The sequence below is a fragment of the Taudactylus pleione genome, unplaced genomic scaffold, assembly GCF_031769625.1.
Source record: "Taudactylus pleione unplaced genomic scaffold, aTauple2 ptg000217l, whole genome shotgun sequence".
Taxonomy (NCBI): domain Eukaryota; kingdom Metazoa; phylum Chordata; class Amphibia; order Anura; family Myobatrachidae; genus Taudactylus; species Taudactylus pleione.
In genome coordinates this window covers 3291074-3310340 of record NW_028284619.1, presented here as the reverse complement: position 1 = coordinate 3310340, position 19267 = coordinate 3291074, and the positions used below count along the sequence as shown (strand labels likewise).

At 44.5% G+C, this 19267-nt stretch overlaps 2 protein-coding genes across 5 annotated transcripts in view; one reads left to right on the top strand and one right to left on the bottom strand.

The window, feature by feature from the left end:
* The window catches only part of TMEM40 (transmembrane protein 40), a 133481-nt gene extending 130001 nt beyond the window's left edge, over positions 1 to 3480 (top strand). For all 4 annotated transcript variants that reach the window (XM_088478686.1, XM_088478685.1, XM_088478683.1 and 1 more), the window contains one exon: positions 469 to 3480. In XM_088478686.1, the coding sequence (XP_088334812.1) occupies positions 469 to 488 (20 nt within the window). In that variant the 3' untranslated portion in view covers positions 489 to 3480. The remainder of the gene's footprint in view (positions 1 to 468) is intronic.
* The window catches only part of TKT (transketolase), a 34544-nt gene continuing 18029 nt past the window's right edge, over positions 2753 to 19267 (bottom strand). The window contains exons 6-14 of the mRNA XM_088478682.1: positions 18220 to 18338; positions 17603 to 17793; positions 16158 to 16322; positions 13315 to 13471; positions 6160 to 6290; positions 5493 to 5576; positions 4511 to 4604; positions 4000 to 4122; positions 2753 to 3113 (exon numbers count right to left, since the gene is read on the bottom strand). Coding sequence (XP_088334808.1) covers positions 2944 to 3113; positions 4000 to 4122; positions 4511 to 4604; positions 5493 to 5576; positions 6160 to 6290; positions 13315 to 13471; positions 16158 to 16322; positions 17603 to 17793; positions 18220 to 18338 — 1234 coding nt within the window. The 3' untranslated portion in view covers positions 2753 to 2943. The remainder of the gene's footprint in view (positions 3114 to 3999; positions 4123 to 4510; positions 4605 to 5492; positions 5577 to 6159; positions 6291 to 13314; positions 13472 to 16157; positions 16323 to 17602; positions 17794 to 18219; positions 18339 to 19267) is intronic.

Below are 19267 nucleotides of genomic sequence, written 5' to 3'. Positions count from 1 at the left end.
ATGGGCCAAGTGGTTCTTATCTGCCGTCAAATTCTATGTTTCTATGTTAAAGCACCAACCAATCTGCTCCTGTCAATTTTTAAACACAGGGGCCCATTTATCTGCAAGTGTTACCATACGCAATGCGTTTTAAAAGACATTGCATATGATAATGGTGCTCCAGCCAATCAGCTCCTGTCATCTGTTTGAAAAATGACAGTTGGGAGCTGATCGGTTCGAGCCCCATTTATCATACGCAACGAGTTTTCAAGCGCATTGCGTATGATAAAACTCATTGATAAATGGGTTCCGCAGCCTGTAAAGTGACAGGAGCTGACCGGTTGGTACTTTATCTCTCTCCAAGCTTTCATGAATACCACCACAAAGCGATGTGGGAATATTGTGGTGTCAAATGCACCTCCCATGTGAAACAATGATTATATATCCAATTTGCTGGATTAAATGGTACATTTGTGTTGTATATTTCAGGATCAAACAAAGAAGCATAGCCAGATCGCCACTAAGGACAGCTACAGATATACTTCATGGAAACCTTCTTATCATGTGACCGAACAGAAAAACTGAAGCTGTGAAGCGCCAAGCTGGCAATTGGAGGACATTGTATGAGAAAGGACTGGGCAGCAAGTATCCACCATTTCTGGACTGGAGGATAATGTTGGCGGGCAGCCCACAGCCTTTTCCTGACCCGGAGACCTACAATGTACCCAAAGCCTACTTAAATGAGAAAGCGGCATTACTGTTTGGGTATTGCAGCTTACGTATGTCTTACAGTATGTCATCACAATGTAACACAAAACGTTTATTTCAGCAGAAAATATAACTGTTATATCTAACCTACAGTATCTGTGTAGATAACATCTGATATATAGTATGTGAAATAAGGTTGAACAGATGGACGTATGAGCTCTCACTACACAACAACCTGACAGGCAGCTGTGACTACAGTTAAGATTCCCACACATACTGTATAACAGCAACCGAGCGGTTCAGCAACATCAGTGGACAATTTGGCAACATACATGTGTGACCGCTTTACACAGAACAGCCTGAATCAGTCAGAGGATGTCCGACTGTATTTCCGTGTTTCAATAATGTGTCCTGTCTACTCACATCTACACAACTATTATTGTGCCCAGACAACTGGTGGAGGAAATGATACAGTATGCTGCAAAACAACTATTTGGCTTAGGGTCTTATGGTGCCTTTTATTCCCCAGTGCTGTTATCTGGTACATGGTGCTCTAGGGACCATGGATCTGTATAACTATTGCCTGTGCACACATAGGAATGAATGTTTTTGCATAGAGCAGTCGCCTTAGGTCACAAGCTAAACAAAGCTCCATCTCCACAGCGCTGTCAGTAAGCGGGATATGTGTGTGACAGTCATTGGCTGCAGTGCTTACATGGTACTGGCAGATCTAATAGAAGCAGGTTGCAGGAGTCAGGGAAATGATAGGGTGCCCAGCATGAGTAACTGCATATACTCAGAATCACGGGTATAATCCTAACAGATGAAGTGCCAGGGCTTTGCCGGTCGCCATGGAAACAGCATATTGCAGCAGGCATGACACATTGGTGCGAGTAATCATCCAAGTTAGTGGCAAGGCAACATCGCCACTTCTAAAAACTCCTCCCTTTAATTTAGTAAATTTACCCCTGGACCTGATTCAGTGGTGGACAGTAATGCAGCCGCGACTGTCTTTTGCTGCAGCGCAACTGCGTCTATATGCTAATGCTGCAACCGATGGGATCTGTACAGAGACACCCACCGGCTGAGGCGCTAATCCGCATTGAGACACACCATCAGCCGCACCATTGAACATTACACCAGCCCTATGGAGTCGCAGAATGACCCTCTCAACATGGCCGCCGGCATCAGTGCAACTGCAGCAAAAGACGCAGCCGCTGACCGCGACATGCCCATGTTGGCTAGCTGAAATTGCCTCTGTATCCAAATTTTTTCTACTGCGGTTGTCAGTAACCATACTGCAGACTGAAAATATTGACCGCTAGCGCGCGGCATCAACACTGCGTCCCACTCTGAAATAGGCCCTGTAGGTTTCCCTTTCGGTGATTCACCCTGGCAATAAAACACATTGCATAGCTAAGCCCATACCCCATTACACCTGTACCCAGAATCAAACGGTTCTAAGCCTGACACTGACAGTCTCAATACAGCAGCACCAGCAGCAGGGGAAGGTAGACATGCCTTTTGTTCGGATATTTACCTACACCCTGAGAAATCAGTCAGAGCTCAGGATTTCAAGTGATTCCAAAAAACATGACATGGTAATAGGTAACGCCTATTCTCTAGCATACATTACTGCTAAGACAGGACTTTATTCAATGTTTTATTGATTGATTCAAGCCACTCATGTGGAATGTAGGAGAGACTATCTCGTACTGGCCACCTCGTGCTGTTTGCGAGGCCAGTAAATCTGCGTCCTCCGAAACAGACCCTGGCCTCGGTACTCCCAGAATACGGAGGCCACACGGGCCCCTTTTCCGGGAATGCAGACCGGCAACACACCCTCCCCACCCCCAAACGGCCGCAGCATGTCAATCATGCAGTGGTTTGGGGGAACTGCATGCTAACACGCAGGACAGGTCCTGCGCATGCGGAGACCCTTAATAATCTGAGATGTACGTAAACCATCAGTACATACCTAAATCAGGCCCATTGTCTATCATTGCGATGGATGTCAACTACCGTAGGTCAGTGAAAGTCATCAGACAGAACCACAGTACACCAATAACTTTAGAACAGATTTTAATGTGTGAAATTATAAACATTAACTGTCCATTGAAATACAAAACGTCTTAGCAAGGAGCCTTTATATTGTTCAGAAGCTTTATTTTAATGACATTGCGGTTACTAGAATACTATATTGTGTATCATCTCAGAATTTGAGGACATTGTCAAGTTTCCTCCTCAGTTAAGGGTTTAAGTAATAATTTTCTTGACGGCTTCCACAATGGCCTCTTTGTCAATGCCAAACATCCTGAGCAGCTCAGCTGGCTTACCGCTACGGGGAACGCCAGATACCGCCAATGATTTCACTGTAATTCCGGGCGTCCCATTCAGGACAGCAGCCACTGCTTCTCCAATGCCACCTAAACAATCAATATCAAATAGGAGTCTTTTATCCATATAAAATATCTTAGTTATCTTGCACCTCTGAATAAAAGGAATAGTTACAAAGTGGAGTCAGCCATTTTGTGGAGTAAACCAATATTTATGAAGGTGTGGCCTGTCGCTCACACCTCAGTCATGTCACTGGCTCCTGGTGAGACAATAAGTTGAATCCTGCTCCAACAATAAAATGGTTGCCACCACTAGGTGTAGATAACAGGTTCATTTTGAAAAGCAAATAATTCAGCTGCCAAATAAAATAGTTTTCATTTTTTTCTGGAAGAGATTTCATTACAGACTGGGTACTATAGAACATGCGTCTGAAATTTGATCCTCAAGACACACTAACAGTCCAGGTTTTAAGGATATCTGTGCTTGAGCACAGGGGAGAATTACAACCTCAGTCATTTTGATTTAACCACCTGTGCTCAAGCATGGATATTCTTAAAACCTAGACTGTTAGTGTGTCTTGAGGCCCGAGTTTAAGAAGCACTGCTATAGAGACAGAAACATGCTGCAACATACAATTCTATTACTAAGGAAACACATGTTAGAAGCCATACTGTATGACAGCTGACTCAGCTGATGTAACCACTAGTGCAGGGGTATTTAACATACGGCAATCCAGCTACTGTGGAGCTACACATCCCAGCATGCCCTGGCACAGTTTTAGCACGCTCTAATAGCAAAACTGTGACAGGGCATGCTGGGATGTGTAGTTCCACACCTGCTGGAGGGCTGCATGTTAAATAATCCTGCAGGATCTCTATGGGCAATGTATTAGCAAAAACACTGTTAAAAGCACTTGTAGTAACTATTAAATATTGTATTATAGAAAATAAACTAAAGATATCAGACATGTCTTACCTTCGTGGTAATGATCCTCCACGGTTATAACTCGGCCCTTAGTGGCTTTGGCACTATCAAGGATGGTTTGTCTGTCCAGCGGTTTAATGGTGAATGGGTCAATGATTCGGATATTTATTTTTTCTATGAAAATGAAAGAGATACTTAAATGAAGAGTGAATTGGTCTAATTTATCATGTTTTAATATCTACACACTGAACAGCACGGTGGCACAACGGTTAGCATTGCTGCCTAACGGTGCTGAGTTTATGGATTTCATTTCAATCAGGTCCTTATTATTATGTTCGGCTCATGAATAGGCTGTAAGCTATATTGCGGCATGGGCTGATGTGAATGATACAGCACTGCATAATATGTAGGTGCTATATAAGAAACTGATAATAAATAATAGAAACCGAAACAGATGTTTATGACAGACGCTGGAAATAGTGCCCTGCAAGGGCTCATTACTCCGTATTTGGTGGAGATGCCCCAGTCTCACAGTCTTTTTACAATAAAAAAATAAAGTTACCTTTCTTAAGCTGTTCTGCCGCAGCGAGCGCCTCATGCAGAGTGACACCAGCTCCGATAACCGTCACCTGATCATCCTTGCCCTGATGCACCACCTAATACACACACACAACAGACACCCATCAACGGGCAGCAGGACCTGGGTAACAGTGGTGCAGGTGGTTGATGACTGCAGGAGGAAACCAATATTCTCATTTTATGAGGGACATAAGAAAGTCCCTATGAGTGTCCTATGGCAGACAATGAATGACTATGTGACATTCTGTTCAGGCTTCAGGAGTCTTTATATACATCTAGGTAATCTTTAATTAGCGCCTAACAATGTAAGAAAATGTCACAAAGTGTCAGCTGTAGTGTATGCCACATATGCTAGACAATCATAAAGTGGACATTTATCATGAGAATCTTAACATGGTTGTCATACTGTTTTTCTTGTCATTAGCCTAATGCTAACCATATGTCTCCGGGAAATTTCGACAAAGTCAACATTTACTATGTCGACATTTTGCAGGTGTCGACATTAGTGACATTAGTGAGCCCCAACTCCTGCTCTGGGCACCTGACTCCCTTCCAGATGACCTATCCCATGATCCATGACTTGTCTCCTCCCTCCACTGACCTAACTTCTACCGTTCACAGGTATTACACATCCCACGGTCACATCTCTGCCCCCCCTTACCTGGCTACCCCAAAATATCATGACCCCACCTTCATTACTCTGCCCTTCCTTTGTGCTCCAACAGTATTACCCCTCCCTGACCTGAAGTCACCAATGACCCAAAAACCTGCCCCCTTAAATCATCCCACTCTCATCCTGACTTGTATTTCACCTCCAGTAACCAAAATCTCACTCTCCTCAGCTGACTCCATACAAGCTAATACCAAACCCACTAACCCCTGTGGCCGCACTCCTGCCCCAAAACCTGACATCTCCAATACTAAGTACATGAGAGCCCCCCCCACTACATTATACAAGTACTTACCTTAGCGTGTCCAATCTTAAATTCCTCATTGTTGTTGTAAATAACAGCGTTCTCTGGGCGACTTGTCCTTATGAAGCATATTCCCTATGTTACAAACAATATTTCAGCTGAGTTTGTCTGAAGGTGCATACACACGTAACGATTTTTTGAACGATTTGTCATTAACGACGTCGTTATCGTTAAATCGTTAACAAAAAATCGTTCAGTTTATGAGTTATAACGATGAACGATAATCACAAATGCGCACTCCCGTTTGTAGTTATCGTTCATCGACCATTTCAGACTGTCCAACATGGCGATTTTCATTAAGGGAAGGAAAATTATTCGTTCATCGTTCAAAAAATCGTTCATTACACTGCAAAAAATCGTTCACTTCTTCAAGGGAAAATCTGACAGAAAATCTGATAGAATATCGTTGGTTACAAAATTGTTACGTGTGTATGCACCTTTAGTCACATACACAGATACTGTACAGTCTTCATGACTAAAATCATGTCAGCATGAGTCTGACACATTTACCAAGCCATATATCTGGAACAAGGGCCGGACAAGTCCGCTATATGAAAATAAATGAGTAGTGTCCTGGTGGATGCTGAAACCACTGTACCATGCTTACACAAAAAGACACATTAAAAATAAAAAGATAATAATATTTTTCTGGACCTACTTTTGTGTTTGCAGCAAGCTCGACTGCTTTCTCTGCAGACACTGCGTCGCTGGGGTAAAAAACAGTTGCAGTGGGGACAACCCGGAACAAGCTCAAATCTTCCAGTCCCATCTGAGATGCTCCATCCTCCCCTGGGAAAATCAAAAGTGTTTAATAGAAAAATGACAAATAATTTACACTGAAATAGCATCTTTACTCTTACATAGTTAAGGCTATTCTATGGGTTGGACTTATATTTGTGAAAAAGCCTCTAGTTTGATAGGCTGTATTCACATGAATGAATGGTTCAGCTAACAAAATGGCTGCTTCAAACAAGTATGGACAGAAAGACAACACTATCACCGCAGCAGGCGATGGAAGAGCTCCTATCTTTGCTCCTTTCTACAGTTCAGTATTTACAAATAGCCATTTTGAAGCTGCCATAATGCAAATGGATGTATATAAAAATCCTGTTAGATAGGGGTCATGTTGGAGCCAGGCTGGATAGTCACCATAGAGTGAACACTGAAATTAGGAATTGAATAGACCCACAAATATAGGAAGGTTGATGTTTAAAATATTTTTGTTGTTTTTTTTTAAATGGTTGTTAAAATATGACTGAAAATGAAAATGTTGCTGTGTAATGTTTTGTACACAATGCTCTGCTCCTGGACTTCCTACTTCATTTATGATTGTGTCACCTGTGTTGAACTAGTTAATTGATAAGAATTGTGTTTAAACACAGGTGACTACAATCATAAATATAGTGGTCAGTCCAGGAACAGAGCATTTTGTAGCTGGTGGTGTGGGAGGGTCTGTAATACTTGGGAACATCGCAGGCCATGAAGAAATTGATGCAAAGGGAACACCAGGGATCAAAAAGGGCTATGCAAGGTGAGCAGATGCACAAGATGCAAATCTGAAGGGATTGCAGGAAATTAATATTTTAAAGTTAATTTGGTTAAAATTGAGGGCTGGGGAGGGGTAATTTCTCTATAATGTGGCAGACTGGTGCCCTAATATCGGGTAACTTTTTTTTTTCTCTTCAGGGAATACAATGTAGGTGATTCAATGAAATGAGCAGTAATTTTTGCTGTTAAGCTTTTTTCTTTGCCTTTTGTGTCTAACATTTAAAGTGATAACATGTGACTTTTTACAGTGTACTAGCTGGGATACCCGGTGTTGCCCGGGTTGAAGACCCCACTGTTTGCTAACATGGATGCAAACAGTGGTGAAACTACCGTGGGTTCAAGGGGTGTGAGCTGCCTCTCTGGTGTGCCACTTCCCTTGCACTCAGTCACGCACACAAAGTGAGCCGGTCCAGTCTGGGCCGTCAAGGGGGCCCGGGTGTCAGCAATGTTGATTTGGTGCTGGCCCGCCAGCTGATTAAGGCTGGAGAACTGGCAGGCAGTCATGGAGAGAAAGCGCTGCTGGGCACGAGGCAATCAGAGCTCACGGACCGATAGCCAATTAGAAGTGGCGGCTCCTGATTCAAATTGTGCCGGCGCTGTCTGTCCATGTCTGCTGCTGCATGCCGATGAGCCAGCTGGCGGTCTGGCCCCAAATCTACATCTGCTGGCTGCTGATGGCACACAGAGGGAGGCGAGTGACTGCTGGAGAGACACGGGGAGATGAGTTGCTGGGGGGGCATAATATATAAGGGGCATTACTATTGTGTGGAATAATGTGTTATATGGGGCACTGCTAGTGTGGGGCATATTCAATTGGGCACGAGGTTTAGCGAGGCTAAATCCTCACGCCCCTTGCGCCCAATTACGGAATCCCGCGGGTATGCGCGCTCCCGATACCCGCGGGATTCAATTTAAAAATAGTTGATATGGGGTTTTCATAATTGAAAACCACGCACTGCGCAAATTTATTATATAAAAAACCCCACTTACCTGCGCGGGGTTCTCCACGGCTCCCGGTGGCTTCCCCTCTCTCTTCTTACTGGAGAGGGGGCTGCTGGGAGTCCTGGGGGATGGTGGGAGGGGCAAGGGCTGCTGGGAGATGTAGTTCTCCCAGCGTCCATTCCGGGGGGACCACAGTGAGACTGGGGGGGGCACACAGACACCGGGACACACGCACACAACACTTATACACACTGACATACTCACCGCTGCTGCAGAAGACCTGGCTTCCGATGCTGGATGAAGAAGAAGATGCAGAAGACAGCACTGCAGAAGGTAAGTAATTAAGCTAATTGGATACCTCCAATTGCTTAATTAGTCCTCAGGGGAGGTGCCGCCAGGGTGTCAGAGCAAGTCCAGGTGATTCCTCCTAAAATCAACGATTTAAGGAAAAATCACTCTTGCTCAGGAGGTGCGTCAAAAAATACCTCCCGGCGTGAGTTTTAAAACAAAACATGCACCTAATAGAATAGCAAAAAACCTGCACCTGCAGGAAAAACCTCACAGGTGCGGGTTTTTTCCTATTCTCGCAGCCTATTGAATATACCCCTATTTGGCATAATCTGTAAAGGGTATAATGTGGTATAATGTGTAAGGGCCATTACTGTGTGGCATAATGTATAAGGGGCACTACTACTGCATTGCATAAATTGTATAAGGGGTACTACTGTATTGCATACTCTGAATGGGCTGTGTGGCATAACCTTAATGGGGTCTGTATGGGGGTATGGAGGGGGTTTACCTCTGGGGGCCCTTTTAAGATCTTGTTATGTGGCCCACATAGTTCTAGTTATGCCCTTGCTTGCAAACACAGAGGCTCTGGATTTAATATGAACTTGCATGAGTCATCAAGTTTACTTAGACTGTGAGGTTAATAGGATAGTTTTGGAGCTTTCTCACAGGTTTTTGTCAGACTGCCAACTTACACTGGAGCCACCAGCCCCGGAACCTGTGTAATTTAGGTGTCCCCATTTTAGGGATTGTGTGACAGTGTGTGGCCCTGACAAGTTCAAACCTAGGCAAAAACCTAATCCTGGTCAAACTACACCACCATGCCAAATTTGGAGGAGCTAGGTCGTGTATAAAGGACAGACAGGCAGACACACTTTCTCGTTTATTATATAGATAATGCACTAATATATTTATGGTACGACATGTCTGTGACAGACATTTAAGGGCACAACTTAGCTTTGATCAGCAGAATACTTTTGTCCTAGCTCTGAATACACCTGTGGCCTTAGATATGGCTGTACATACACATTGTTGGTAAAGTGTTCAACTGATTTAGACCCAGAGCCGTAACTAGACTTTTTGGTGCCCTGTGCCAGAAAGAGCATTGGCGCCCCCCTCATTTTTCAAAGGGACATAATGCACCCAAACAAGGGCCATGGCTTCATGGGGAAGGGCCAGGGAAGAGATAGGAGAGGCCAGGAGATGCTGGGGATGAAATAAGAGGAAGCTACAAGCAAGAATGAATAAAACAGAAATTTGACAGACCCAAATAGTGCCCCCTGACCTGTGGTGCCCTGTGCGATGGCACCAGCCGCACTACCCTAGCTACGGCCCCGTTTAGACCAGATCACTCTTGGCCAAGCTAATCATTCTGTGATGCCTGGAACATGTCCCAGTATTGCTGGTGCTATCACTGTGTGTGATCAATGTTATATACATAAGGAGGAAATATTTGGCTAAACGTTTTGATAGCTTGGAATAGTGGGCTCTGAGGTTTTATTCTACAAACTTCATTTCAGACCAGTGTTAGTTTTCTGTGCAGCATGTCATGTCATAAGCTTATAGAGGACATGCAGATCTACCTGCAGCCACCACTCTTCTTGTATTTGGAAGCGGGAAGTAAAGAAAGACGAGAAAACTAAAAGAAAGAAAATTAGGATCTAAAGAGTTGGCACAAAGAATATGAGAAGGTAAAAAGGTGTGGACACAAAAGTAGGATGGTACATTTGTCTATATAATCCCAATATATGTAAGTGTCCTGTCACTGTAAAGCTGCTGAAAACATTTGTTTCCGCCTATAAGCCTCTCCCTAACTGGTGATGTAACTTTACACAACAGACCACCAAACATTGCTTTATTTGCGATGGGAAACACGTTTGCAGAGGCTACGCAGACCCCGAGCGCAGTGATTGACAGGGAGAGCTGTTTGTGGGTGGTGATGGGGGGGGGGGGGGGGGGGGTCGGGTGAATGCAGGCGTGCCAGTGCGTTGGGATGGCATTGCATGGGCATGTATAAATTATCCACTGCAACACCATACACAGCCTGAGGCCTCATAGCGTGACCTGAAGTGAGCAACTCCTGAGTGAGGTCTGACCTGCCTTAGCTGTGCGTATGGGTCCGATGTTACAGATTATTTCGCTATGTTGCCCTAGTATACGGATGTGAGTAAGGGGAAGTGGGCGTCCTTATATTAGGCTGTGATCGCAATGTGATTGCAAACATTTGCATTTCACCGCTAATATTAGCAACTGCGGTGTTCTAGCAGAATAGCGATCCTTGCTGGATCAGGACCTGAGTACTGTTATTTTGTGCAATTAAATGCCCTTGTTTGTTTATACCATTCATTTAGCTATTCCATGGTTTCATGAAATGAAATACACATCCCCTCAAAGTACTGTCTACTCTCATGTGTCCTTTCTATGATACATATACAGAGGAGTTCTTGCTTACTGGCCCGGCGTGACTAAGATGCTCTGAGAGTAGTAGTGTACTGTAAATTGTGCGTCTTATTTGCATCTGAGCTCTTTGACGCGACTGAAGCAACAGTAAGAAAGGACACATCTGTAATGCATGGCAGTAACAGGACGTGAGTGACAAAATCTGTTTTATTTACATTGGTTCAGCTGCGCTTACTATATAAATGTGCTTCTTCTGTATAAATGCACTTAAAGTACAGTAACAATCTGTTCATTGTACATAAGTAAAATTTCCCCCCAGATTCCCATTTATGCAGAAAAACCACCAAATATGCACAATCTCACCTTCAGGTTCATTAGAATATCAGTGACATGAAATCACGTTCAAAAATTACTCAAGGGCAGATGTATCAAACCTTTGTGAGAGATAAAGTGGAGGAGTTGCCCATAGCAACCAATCAACTTCTACCTGCCAATTTGTAGACTAATACCCCTTTTACACCTAAATTCCGGGTCTGATCCGGAGTTGGAACAGGGTTCCAATCCGGATCAGACCCGGAATTTAGCCGGCGCCAACCCATGATATCACGGGTTACTCCCATGTTAAACCCTGCAAGTTACCTGGGTTGGATTGACGGGTCACTCGACCCGGCGATCCAACCCTCTCCCCTTTTACACCAAGGAGCTACCCGGGTTAACCCTGCAATAACCTGTGTTTTATAGATGTACTAAGCCTAGGAAAGAAAGTACGAACCAATCTGCTCCTAACTGTCATTTTTCAAACACCTTCTAAACATAAGCACAGAATCATAATAATAATAATAATATTTCCTTATTGTATTGGTTTCCAATTTCCATGTTTATATGCATTGTAATACCAAAGGTTTTTTTAATGTGCTTTATCTTATTACATGTTTATTGTGTGTAACTATCATTAGCCATTAAAAAGTTTTTTTACATAGCATGAATACATGAGACTATTATTTCTGGTTGATACATGCACAGTCTATTTGTACATATCATATTTTTCAAATACAGGGGTCTATTTACTAAGCCTTGGATGGAGATAAAGTGGATGGAGCAGGGGCGTTTTAAGAGAGGAGGGGGCCCGTGTGCACTCCCTGTGCGGGGCCCCCTCCTCTCTCCTCGGTGGCCGGCAGCCGACTGATGCGGCTAGCCAGCCACCGGAACCTTAGTAGACAGCGTGGTGGCCATTTTTCCAGCGTTCTGTGCATGCGCAGTAGACTCCGGGCACACTCTATTGCCTGGAGTCTACTGCGCATGCGCAGAACACCGGAAAATGGCCGCGGCAGCCATTTTCCGGTGTTCTGAGCAGCGCAGACAAGTGACGTGGGACCACGGACAGGTAAGTCTAAAATAATAGGGGTGCAGTGTGCCCCCCCTGGACACACTACACCTATTATAGATACGCCACTGGGATGGAGATAAGGTACCAGCCAATCACCTTCTACCTGCCATGTCACAGGCTGTGTTTGAAAAATGACAGTTAGGAGCTGGTTGGCTGGTACTTTATCTCCATCCAAGGCTGGTAAATAGACCCTACAGCCTGTTAAATAACAGTTAGGAGCTGAATGGTTGGTACTTTATATATCTCTCCAACATTTAGTACATCTACCCCCAAGCTAGATAAATGATAGCTACATGCTGCTGGGTTGCTATAGGAAACTTCTTCACTTTACTCTCAAAGGTTTGATACATCTCCCCCTCAGCGAATTAGATTAAATAACTCCTCATATTTCTCATATGGAACACTGGGCCTGCTTCAGAGCCGGAGGCTATTTGCGGCCGCTCGTCCAGAAAAAGGGTCTGGCTATTTAAATTAAGCGCTCGCTCTTTGCGGTCTGTTGACGCCTCTATGTCTGAACGAGCGAACGAAACATGCGCTCACTATTTTGGAAAAAACGCCCCCTGGCAGCTCGCATCATACGTCATCTCCGCTATTTATTTGATTAATCGAGTACATCGAAAGGCGTATGAACTGCTCGCAGTGCTTGTGGTTGGATTTTCCTACCGAAATCATGCGAGCAGTTCAGGCTAAAAGACAACCAAGTGACGTGGTCGATGACGCTGCTTTGTTAATTATGCACACCCTTAAAACGCCCGTTTTGACAGTTTGGCACGCCTGCGTTCGGATCTCCACTCCCCGTTTTCAAGCACCTTCCTATGTTACCACCCACAAATGCCTCATTCTGTCACTCAAATTAGCAGACATTTGCTATTTTGCGAGCACACGATTTTCGACCGCACTGACTGGTTCGCGCATGCGTACTAAAACCCATACGCATGCGCAGATGTGCGAACATCGCTCGGAGCGAACGAGCGGCTCTGAATCAGGCCCACTGTGCTTTATATTGTGCAGGTGTTTTATATTGTAAGGTGCTTTAGATTGTCCTAAACAGAGCTCCATAAAATGTATGTCCTACTATTGAAGCATGTAATGGGTGAAAAATCTATTTATGCTAAAAATGGAAATGACCAAATGTTACTCCCACAATGCGATTCTCCTCAACAGTAACACCATTCACCTATACTAACCCATGCAAACCCCATAGAACAATACACACCTGCTGTAATGGAGCTGCAGAGTGACACTCACCTATAGAAACCCCACAGTGTGACCCGCAAAGGTTGATGTTGCTCTCCGAGATTGCTGCCATTCTGATCTGGTCAAAGGCTCTGGTGAAGAACGTGGCAAAAGCACTGGCAAAGGTGACGGTACGATCACGAGTGGCGCAGCCAACGGCAACACTCACCTACACAAGACATAACCTAACATCACAACAGCTGTATAATGTACAAATTATATTTTCATTAACACTGAGTTCCCATGTCATCTATTCATAGTATAAAATAAAGTCCCTGGCAGGCGTCTGTCTGTTTGTTCGGGCTTATCTTGAGAACTACTGGGCGGATTATGATGCACTTGTCACTATTCTATAGAGCATTTGCAGAGGAAGGTTTATATGTATGAAACATTAATGTATGACAGATGGAAGCCAAGCAGTGACGATTTTAGTGAAGCAAGTCAATGAAAAACGGACGTCCGAGCGCTTTCTTGGCTTACGCTGCCTAAACCGTTAAAGATATATCACAATAATTGTATTTATTTTATACCATGGAGAGATTGATACATATTATCCCGTTTCTAGAGAAAGATTGATGTAAGCCCTGATAGAAAAAGGGAAAGATCTGAAATTTTGTAACATTCCTGTTTTATTTATGTGAAAAATTATTCTTTAATGTCAAACAAGTCCAATTCCCGGTAAGAGCCTGCTTTGGCATGACAGTAATTAAAGCACAGGAACACACACTTATACCCCTTTCAGACATCTCGAGAATCCCGGGAATTTGGCCTGCCTCGGCCAAATTCCCGGGTACCCGAGTCTGTCTGAAAGGTGCCTACCCGGGAACATGTTCTTTAGATTGTTCCCGGGTAGCCGTCCCTGCAATCGACCAGGGTTTTTCCCGGGACTTAAGTCCCGGGAAATTACCCTGCTTCTGTCTGAATGGTGCTACCCGGGAATTTACTACTCCTGGGCAGCACCAAGCAGCTTTTACATTGACAGCGCAGAGCGTCCTATAGGACGCTCTACGCTGCTGCTCATTACAATGAGTTGACAGTGCAGAGCGTCCTGTAGGACGCTCTGCGCTGCTGCTCATCACCCCCCGCACCGGTGGCTGTGGCGCTGACAAACGAGTCAGCGACCATGGCTGGATCCTCACACCGGCGCTGGAGACCGCCGGTGGTTTGCAGCCACAGCGGGCCGCCCGCACTCCCGCTGGACCACCAGGGTAGATAGGAGTTATTATATTATAGATAGAGGCTGCACTTTGATTGGATGGCTGCCTGCTTCATGATGATGACATCATCAGCGGCAGCCGGAGAGGGGATAGGTTAGGAAGAGCAGAGGAGAGGCAGGTAATATTTAAAACTAAAAAACCTGGCTTATGTCTGAAAGGGGTCTACCTGGGAATTTCCCGGGTAGACACTGCAGTGTGAAAGGGGGGTCTCGACCAAATACCCGGGAATTTGCACAGGAGAAATTCCCGGGTCTGAGCAGGAAATTTCCCGGGTTGTATGTCTGAAAGGGGTATAAGGGGTATACAATAGGGGTCGAGAAAAGCAAAAATCCTGCACATGTGAGGTTTTTCCTGCAGGTGCAGGATTTTTACTATTCAATTAGGTGCTGATTTTTTCTTTTTTTTGCACGCCAGGAGCTTTTTATTCTCACACCTCCAGAGCAAGTGTGATTTTTCCTAAAATCGTTAATTTTAGGAAAAATCATTAATTTTAGGAAAAATCAGTGGGACTTGCTCTGGGACCCCGGTGGCACCCCCCCTGAGGACTAATTAAGCAATTGGAGGTTTCCAATTAGCTTAATTAGTCCATAATTACTTACCTTCTGCAGCAGGGTGAGTATGTCAGTGTGTGTGAGTGTTTGTAAGTGTGTATGAGTGAGTGTGTGAGTGTCTGTGTGCCCCCCGCGGGAACAGGTGCTGGGAGAACTACATCTCCCAGCAGCCCTTGCTCCTCCCACCAGCCCCTGGAGCCACCCACCAGCCCCCTGGACTCCCAGCAGCCCCTCTCCAGTGAGAAGATAGAGGGTAGGCCACTGGGAGCCGTGAAGACCATCGGAGACCCCCGGGCAGGTAAGTGCAGAATTTTTTAAATTTAACTTTTCCCACAGCGCAGGGTTTTCGGAGCTGAAAACCCCCGCAACCACTTTTTTTTAATTGGATACCGCGGGTATCAGAAGCGCGCATACCTGCGGTAATCCAAAAATTGGGCGTGAGGTTTTTTACCTCGCTAAACCTCGCGCCCAACTGAATATGCCCCTTAACGTGGCTAGAGTTGACCTGAGTGGAGACTGTTTTTCTCATGGACAACTTTACGTTGCCCTTTTGACTGACACGTCAAAACGAAATCTTTTCGTTGACGTCAGGAGAAAAAAAAACAACTTATGACGTCCACAAGGCAATCTTATAAGACCTCGGTTAAAAAAAAAGACTATTGCCGTAAATTTAAAATTGCTCCTGTGCAAAGCCGGGGCGGGTCGCTAGTTGCTTATAATTGGCGAGTGTATTTTAAGATCTAACATTTGCGCCAGACATATGTCAGGTGTACCAGTATGTACACATACGCCCCTCGATAGTCTTGAGATTTGGTTTGCCTGTGTCAGTGGCAATTGCTAAAGTCATATTCCCCAATCTGTAGACAATACAATGGTGGTCGTGTCATTGTGGCCCTTCACCCTACTGTTCAACATCCCAATTCCCAGCATTGTAAAGTGGGGACAGCGCTGTGATGGTGCATTTCAAATTGTACAATACTTTGTATAAGACTGTCCACTGTAAATGCTACTATAAAAAGTCAATTGGAAAAGAGTTGCTAGCTGTGCCATGTAAACACCCTGACCATGTGCATGAAAGTCTACGTACCATGTTTTGTTCAGCGATGTAGCATTCAATGAAGCGGTCTGGATGTTCCTTTTTAAAGAGCTCTGAAAAGGTGGAGTTCTTGGTGTCACCATCCAGGGCAACGACCCTATCATTAGCATGGCCCAACTTAGCTAGCGCCAGCCCGTATGCCTTGCGAGTTGCAATCTGAAAAATAACTATTGTTAACACAATTTAATGACGAAAAGACAGCGTTATTCCAAAAGAAGAAATGTTAAATAATCCGTAAACTGTGACCTATGGAAAAGTACATAATAAGCTATAACCATAATCTAGCTCTTTGTGGGGCAGAATCATATGTACAAGCAAATTGTGTGAGGAGTTTTGTATCTTATTTGCATGGCTAATATAAATTCTTCAAGTACCATGAATTAGGAGTCAGAGGGAAATGGTTGTGGTATTTACAAGTTCTGATAAGAGTCAGAGGGGGCGATTCAAATGTTTTTTTAGCCGTGATAATTAATGAGCGCCCAGTGTTGCAATTCAATTGCTCTGGGCACTCATTATCATCCTCTTCACATTGGGTTTAGCCGTGTAAAAAAGGCTAAATCTGTCCAAAGTTCTGGTTAGGGCGTGCTAACTGCGGTTAGCACGCCCTAACCAGGTGGTTTCTCACACATTTCTGCTAGCACCTTCCTGAGTGTGCGAGCAGAAATGCCGGTGCCTATCATGCCCTCTCGTGCGTCTTAAAAAAAAGCCACGGGCAAAACATCTGAATCGCCCCCAGAGAGCACAGGATGTACATTGTCTCACTGAGCAACTGTTAAGCTGGGTACACACCTGAGCGACCAGGAGATCTTGCGAAAAGATGATTAGATGTAACGATATATCGTGCCCGCGCGCACACTGCACAATTAGCTGCATGACTACGCGATATATCGTTACAGTATTAATATTAGCGAACCGCAATGTAGATTCCATCGTCGCCCTTCTGATGGTCGTTGCCATCCATCATAGATCGCAAAATTGACAATTATATAGTATAGTAAGCACCCACCTTTAGATGGACACATTAGCTGATCATATGATAGATTAGGTCACTGGCGTATCTATAATGGGTGCAGCATGTGCAGTGCACACAGGCCCGAGTCCAGGGTAGTCCACACCCTGCACCCATGTTAAATACCTCTCCAGAGTCCCACATCGGCGCTGCAGCACAAATCCCTGGGAAAATGGCTCGGTGGCCATTTTCTTGGAGATTTGCACATGTACAGTAGAGATCCCTGCACCATGTTACTGGAGACCTGCACAATGTCAGTGTCTACTGCACTGCAGAGAGGAGGGGGGCACTGCAGAGAGTCTACTGCACTGCAGAGAGGGGGGGACGAACTGAGTCTGCCCTTTCTGCCTTAAACCGCCCATGGATTAGGTACAATATAAGATTGGTAAAGTCTGTGCTATAATTAATTTAACGGGCTCTCCTTCACCTTGTCTCCCAACTTGAAATTAGAAGGAGGCAGCTTAATATCCTTAATGCTGACGGCAGGTGCATCTTCCACGGGGAGGGCTGGGGTCAGTTTCTTATTGTTTTGGATCTTGCATTCTATCTCCTTGATAACTTGCTCAGCCAAGTCCTTTGGAAGTGGCTTCCCATGCCAGTTCTCCTTGTCCTCAACACCTGCAACAACAAAACAACCCAAGTGAGATGAGTTTATTTATCAACGGAAGATAGAGCACTTCTACAGGAAACCCGGTTACTTCATATGAGACTCGCCCCTGACATGCTAGGGCGCTGGGATCGAGGAGAAGCAGAGAGCCCAGAGCATCCTAAATACAGGTGCTACAGGGCAGTGACAGTGCCGTCCACTAGGCCCAATGCCTTGGGCGGTGGCACTGCTTGCCCACCACATGTTATGGCCTTGCTGTTATATTCCCATTGCTGGGAGTGCTTCATTGCATTGGCAAGTTATGGAAGTTGTTTTGCCATTGAATAAATATATTTGCATACAACAATATCAATCTTGCACCAATGAACAACTGCGCGGTTGGTTAAGATGCCAAATGTTAGAATGATGACGCTCCCCATTTAAGTAACTGTGTGTACCTGTAATCCCTTTGCCCTTAAAGGTTTTGGCAATGATGGCAGTGGGCTGGTTCTTCACGGTGCTGAATGCCTTACACAGCTCTTCCACACTGTGACCGTCCACCACAACCGTGTGCCACCTAGAACATACACGAATGTTAAATCAGTGAGGGAAACTTTAGAGATCAATGTATGAGACTGGGGGGCAGATGTATTAAGCTCTGGAGAGTGATAAAGTGGAAAGTGATAAACGACCAACCAATCAGCTCCCAACTGTCATTTTTCAAACACAGCCTGTAACATGACAGTTAGGAGCTGATTGGTTGATCGCTTATCACTCTCCACTTTATCACTTTCCAGAGTTTAGTACATCTGCCCCACTGTATGACACTGACATGCAAACAATGGAAAAGGTTGAACTACCACATTCTGTAAGCATAAGTACTTGTATAGGTATTAAAACCTCATTATAACAATAAGTGGATTCACTTTTCATAACGTTCCAAGTAGAGGGTACTGGAGGTGTCTGCTGCAGATGTACAACTGTGATCTTTACATATAATTATTATCTTTTATTAGATAAAATATACTTTGTAGCACTGTACATGAAAGAGGAAAGGGATCACGAAACAAATAAATGTCATACAATTACATAAAACAGATGTATTAGTACATATAATTTTATGCCATAGCCATTTATACGCTGACAGTGGAACCATTGACATTTCTTTGTATAGTGCAATAATACAGTATAGCAGTTGTAGCAAACACTTTACTGCCCAGAAGCAAGCACACTGTAGTCTGTAGTCTGCAGCATGCTACAAGATACAAAATGATTTGTTCTAGTAACAAGAAATGTGCTACCTATATATACTGTATATCCCTCAGTTCAGCCTGATTGTCTCAGTGTCTCAGGAGCGGATGGGCCAAAGTACTTCATGACCAGTAACATCACTAGTTCCCTCTCACACTCCATACATAGAGGTGCACAGGAACAGTAGCGATATTTGGGTACAGTATTAAATAATAATACACGCAGTCATACTAACCAGAAGTAGATCGTACTGAA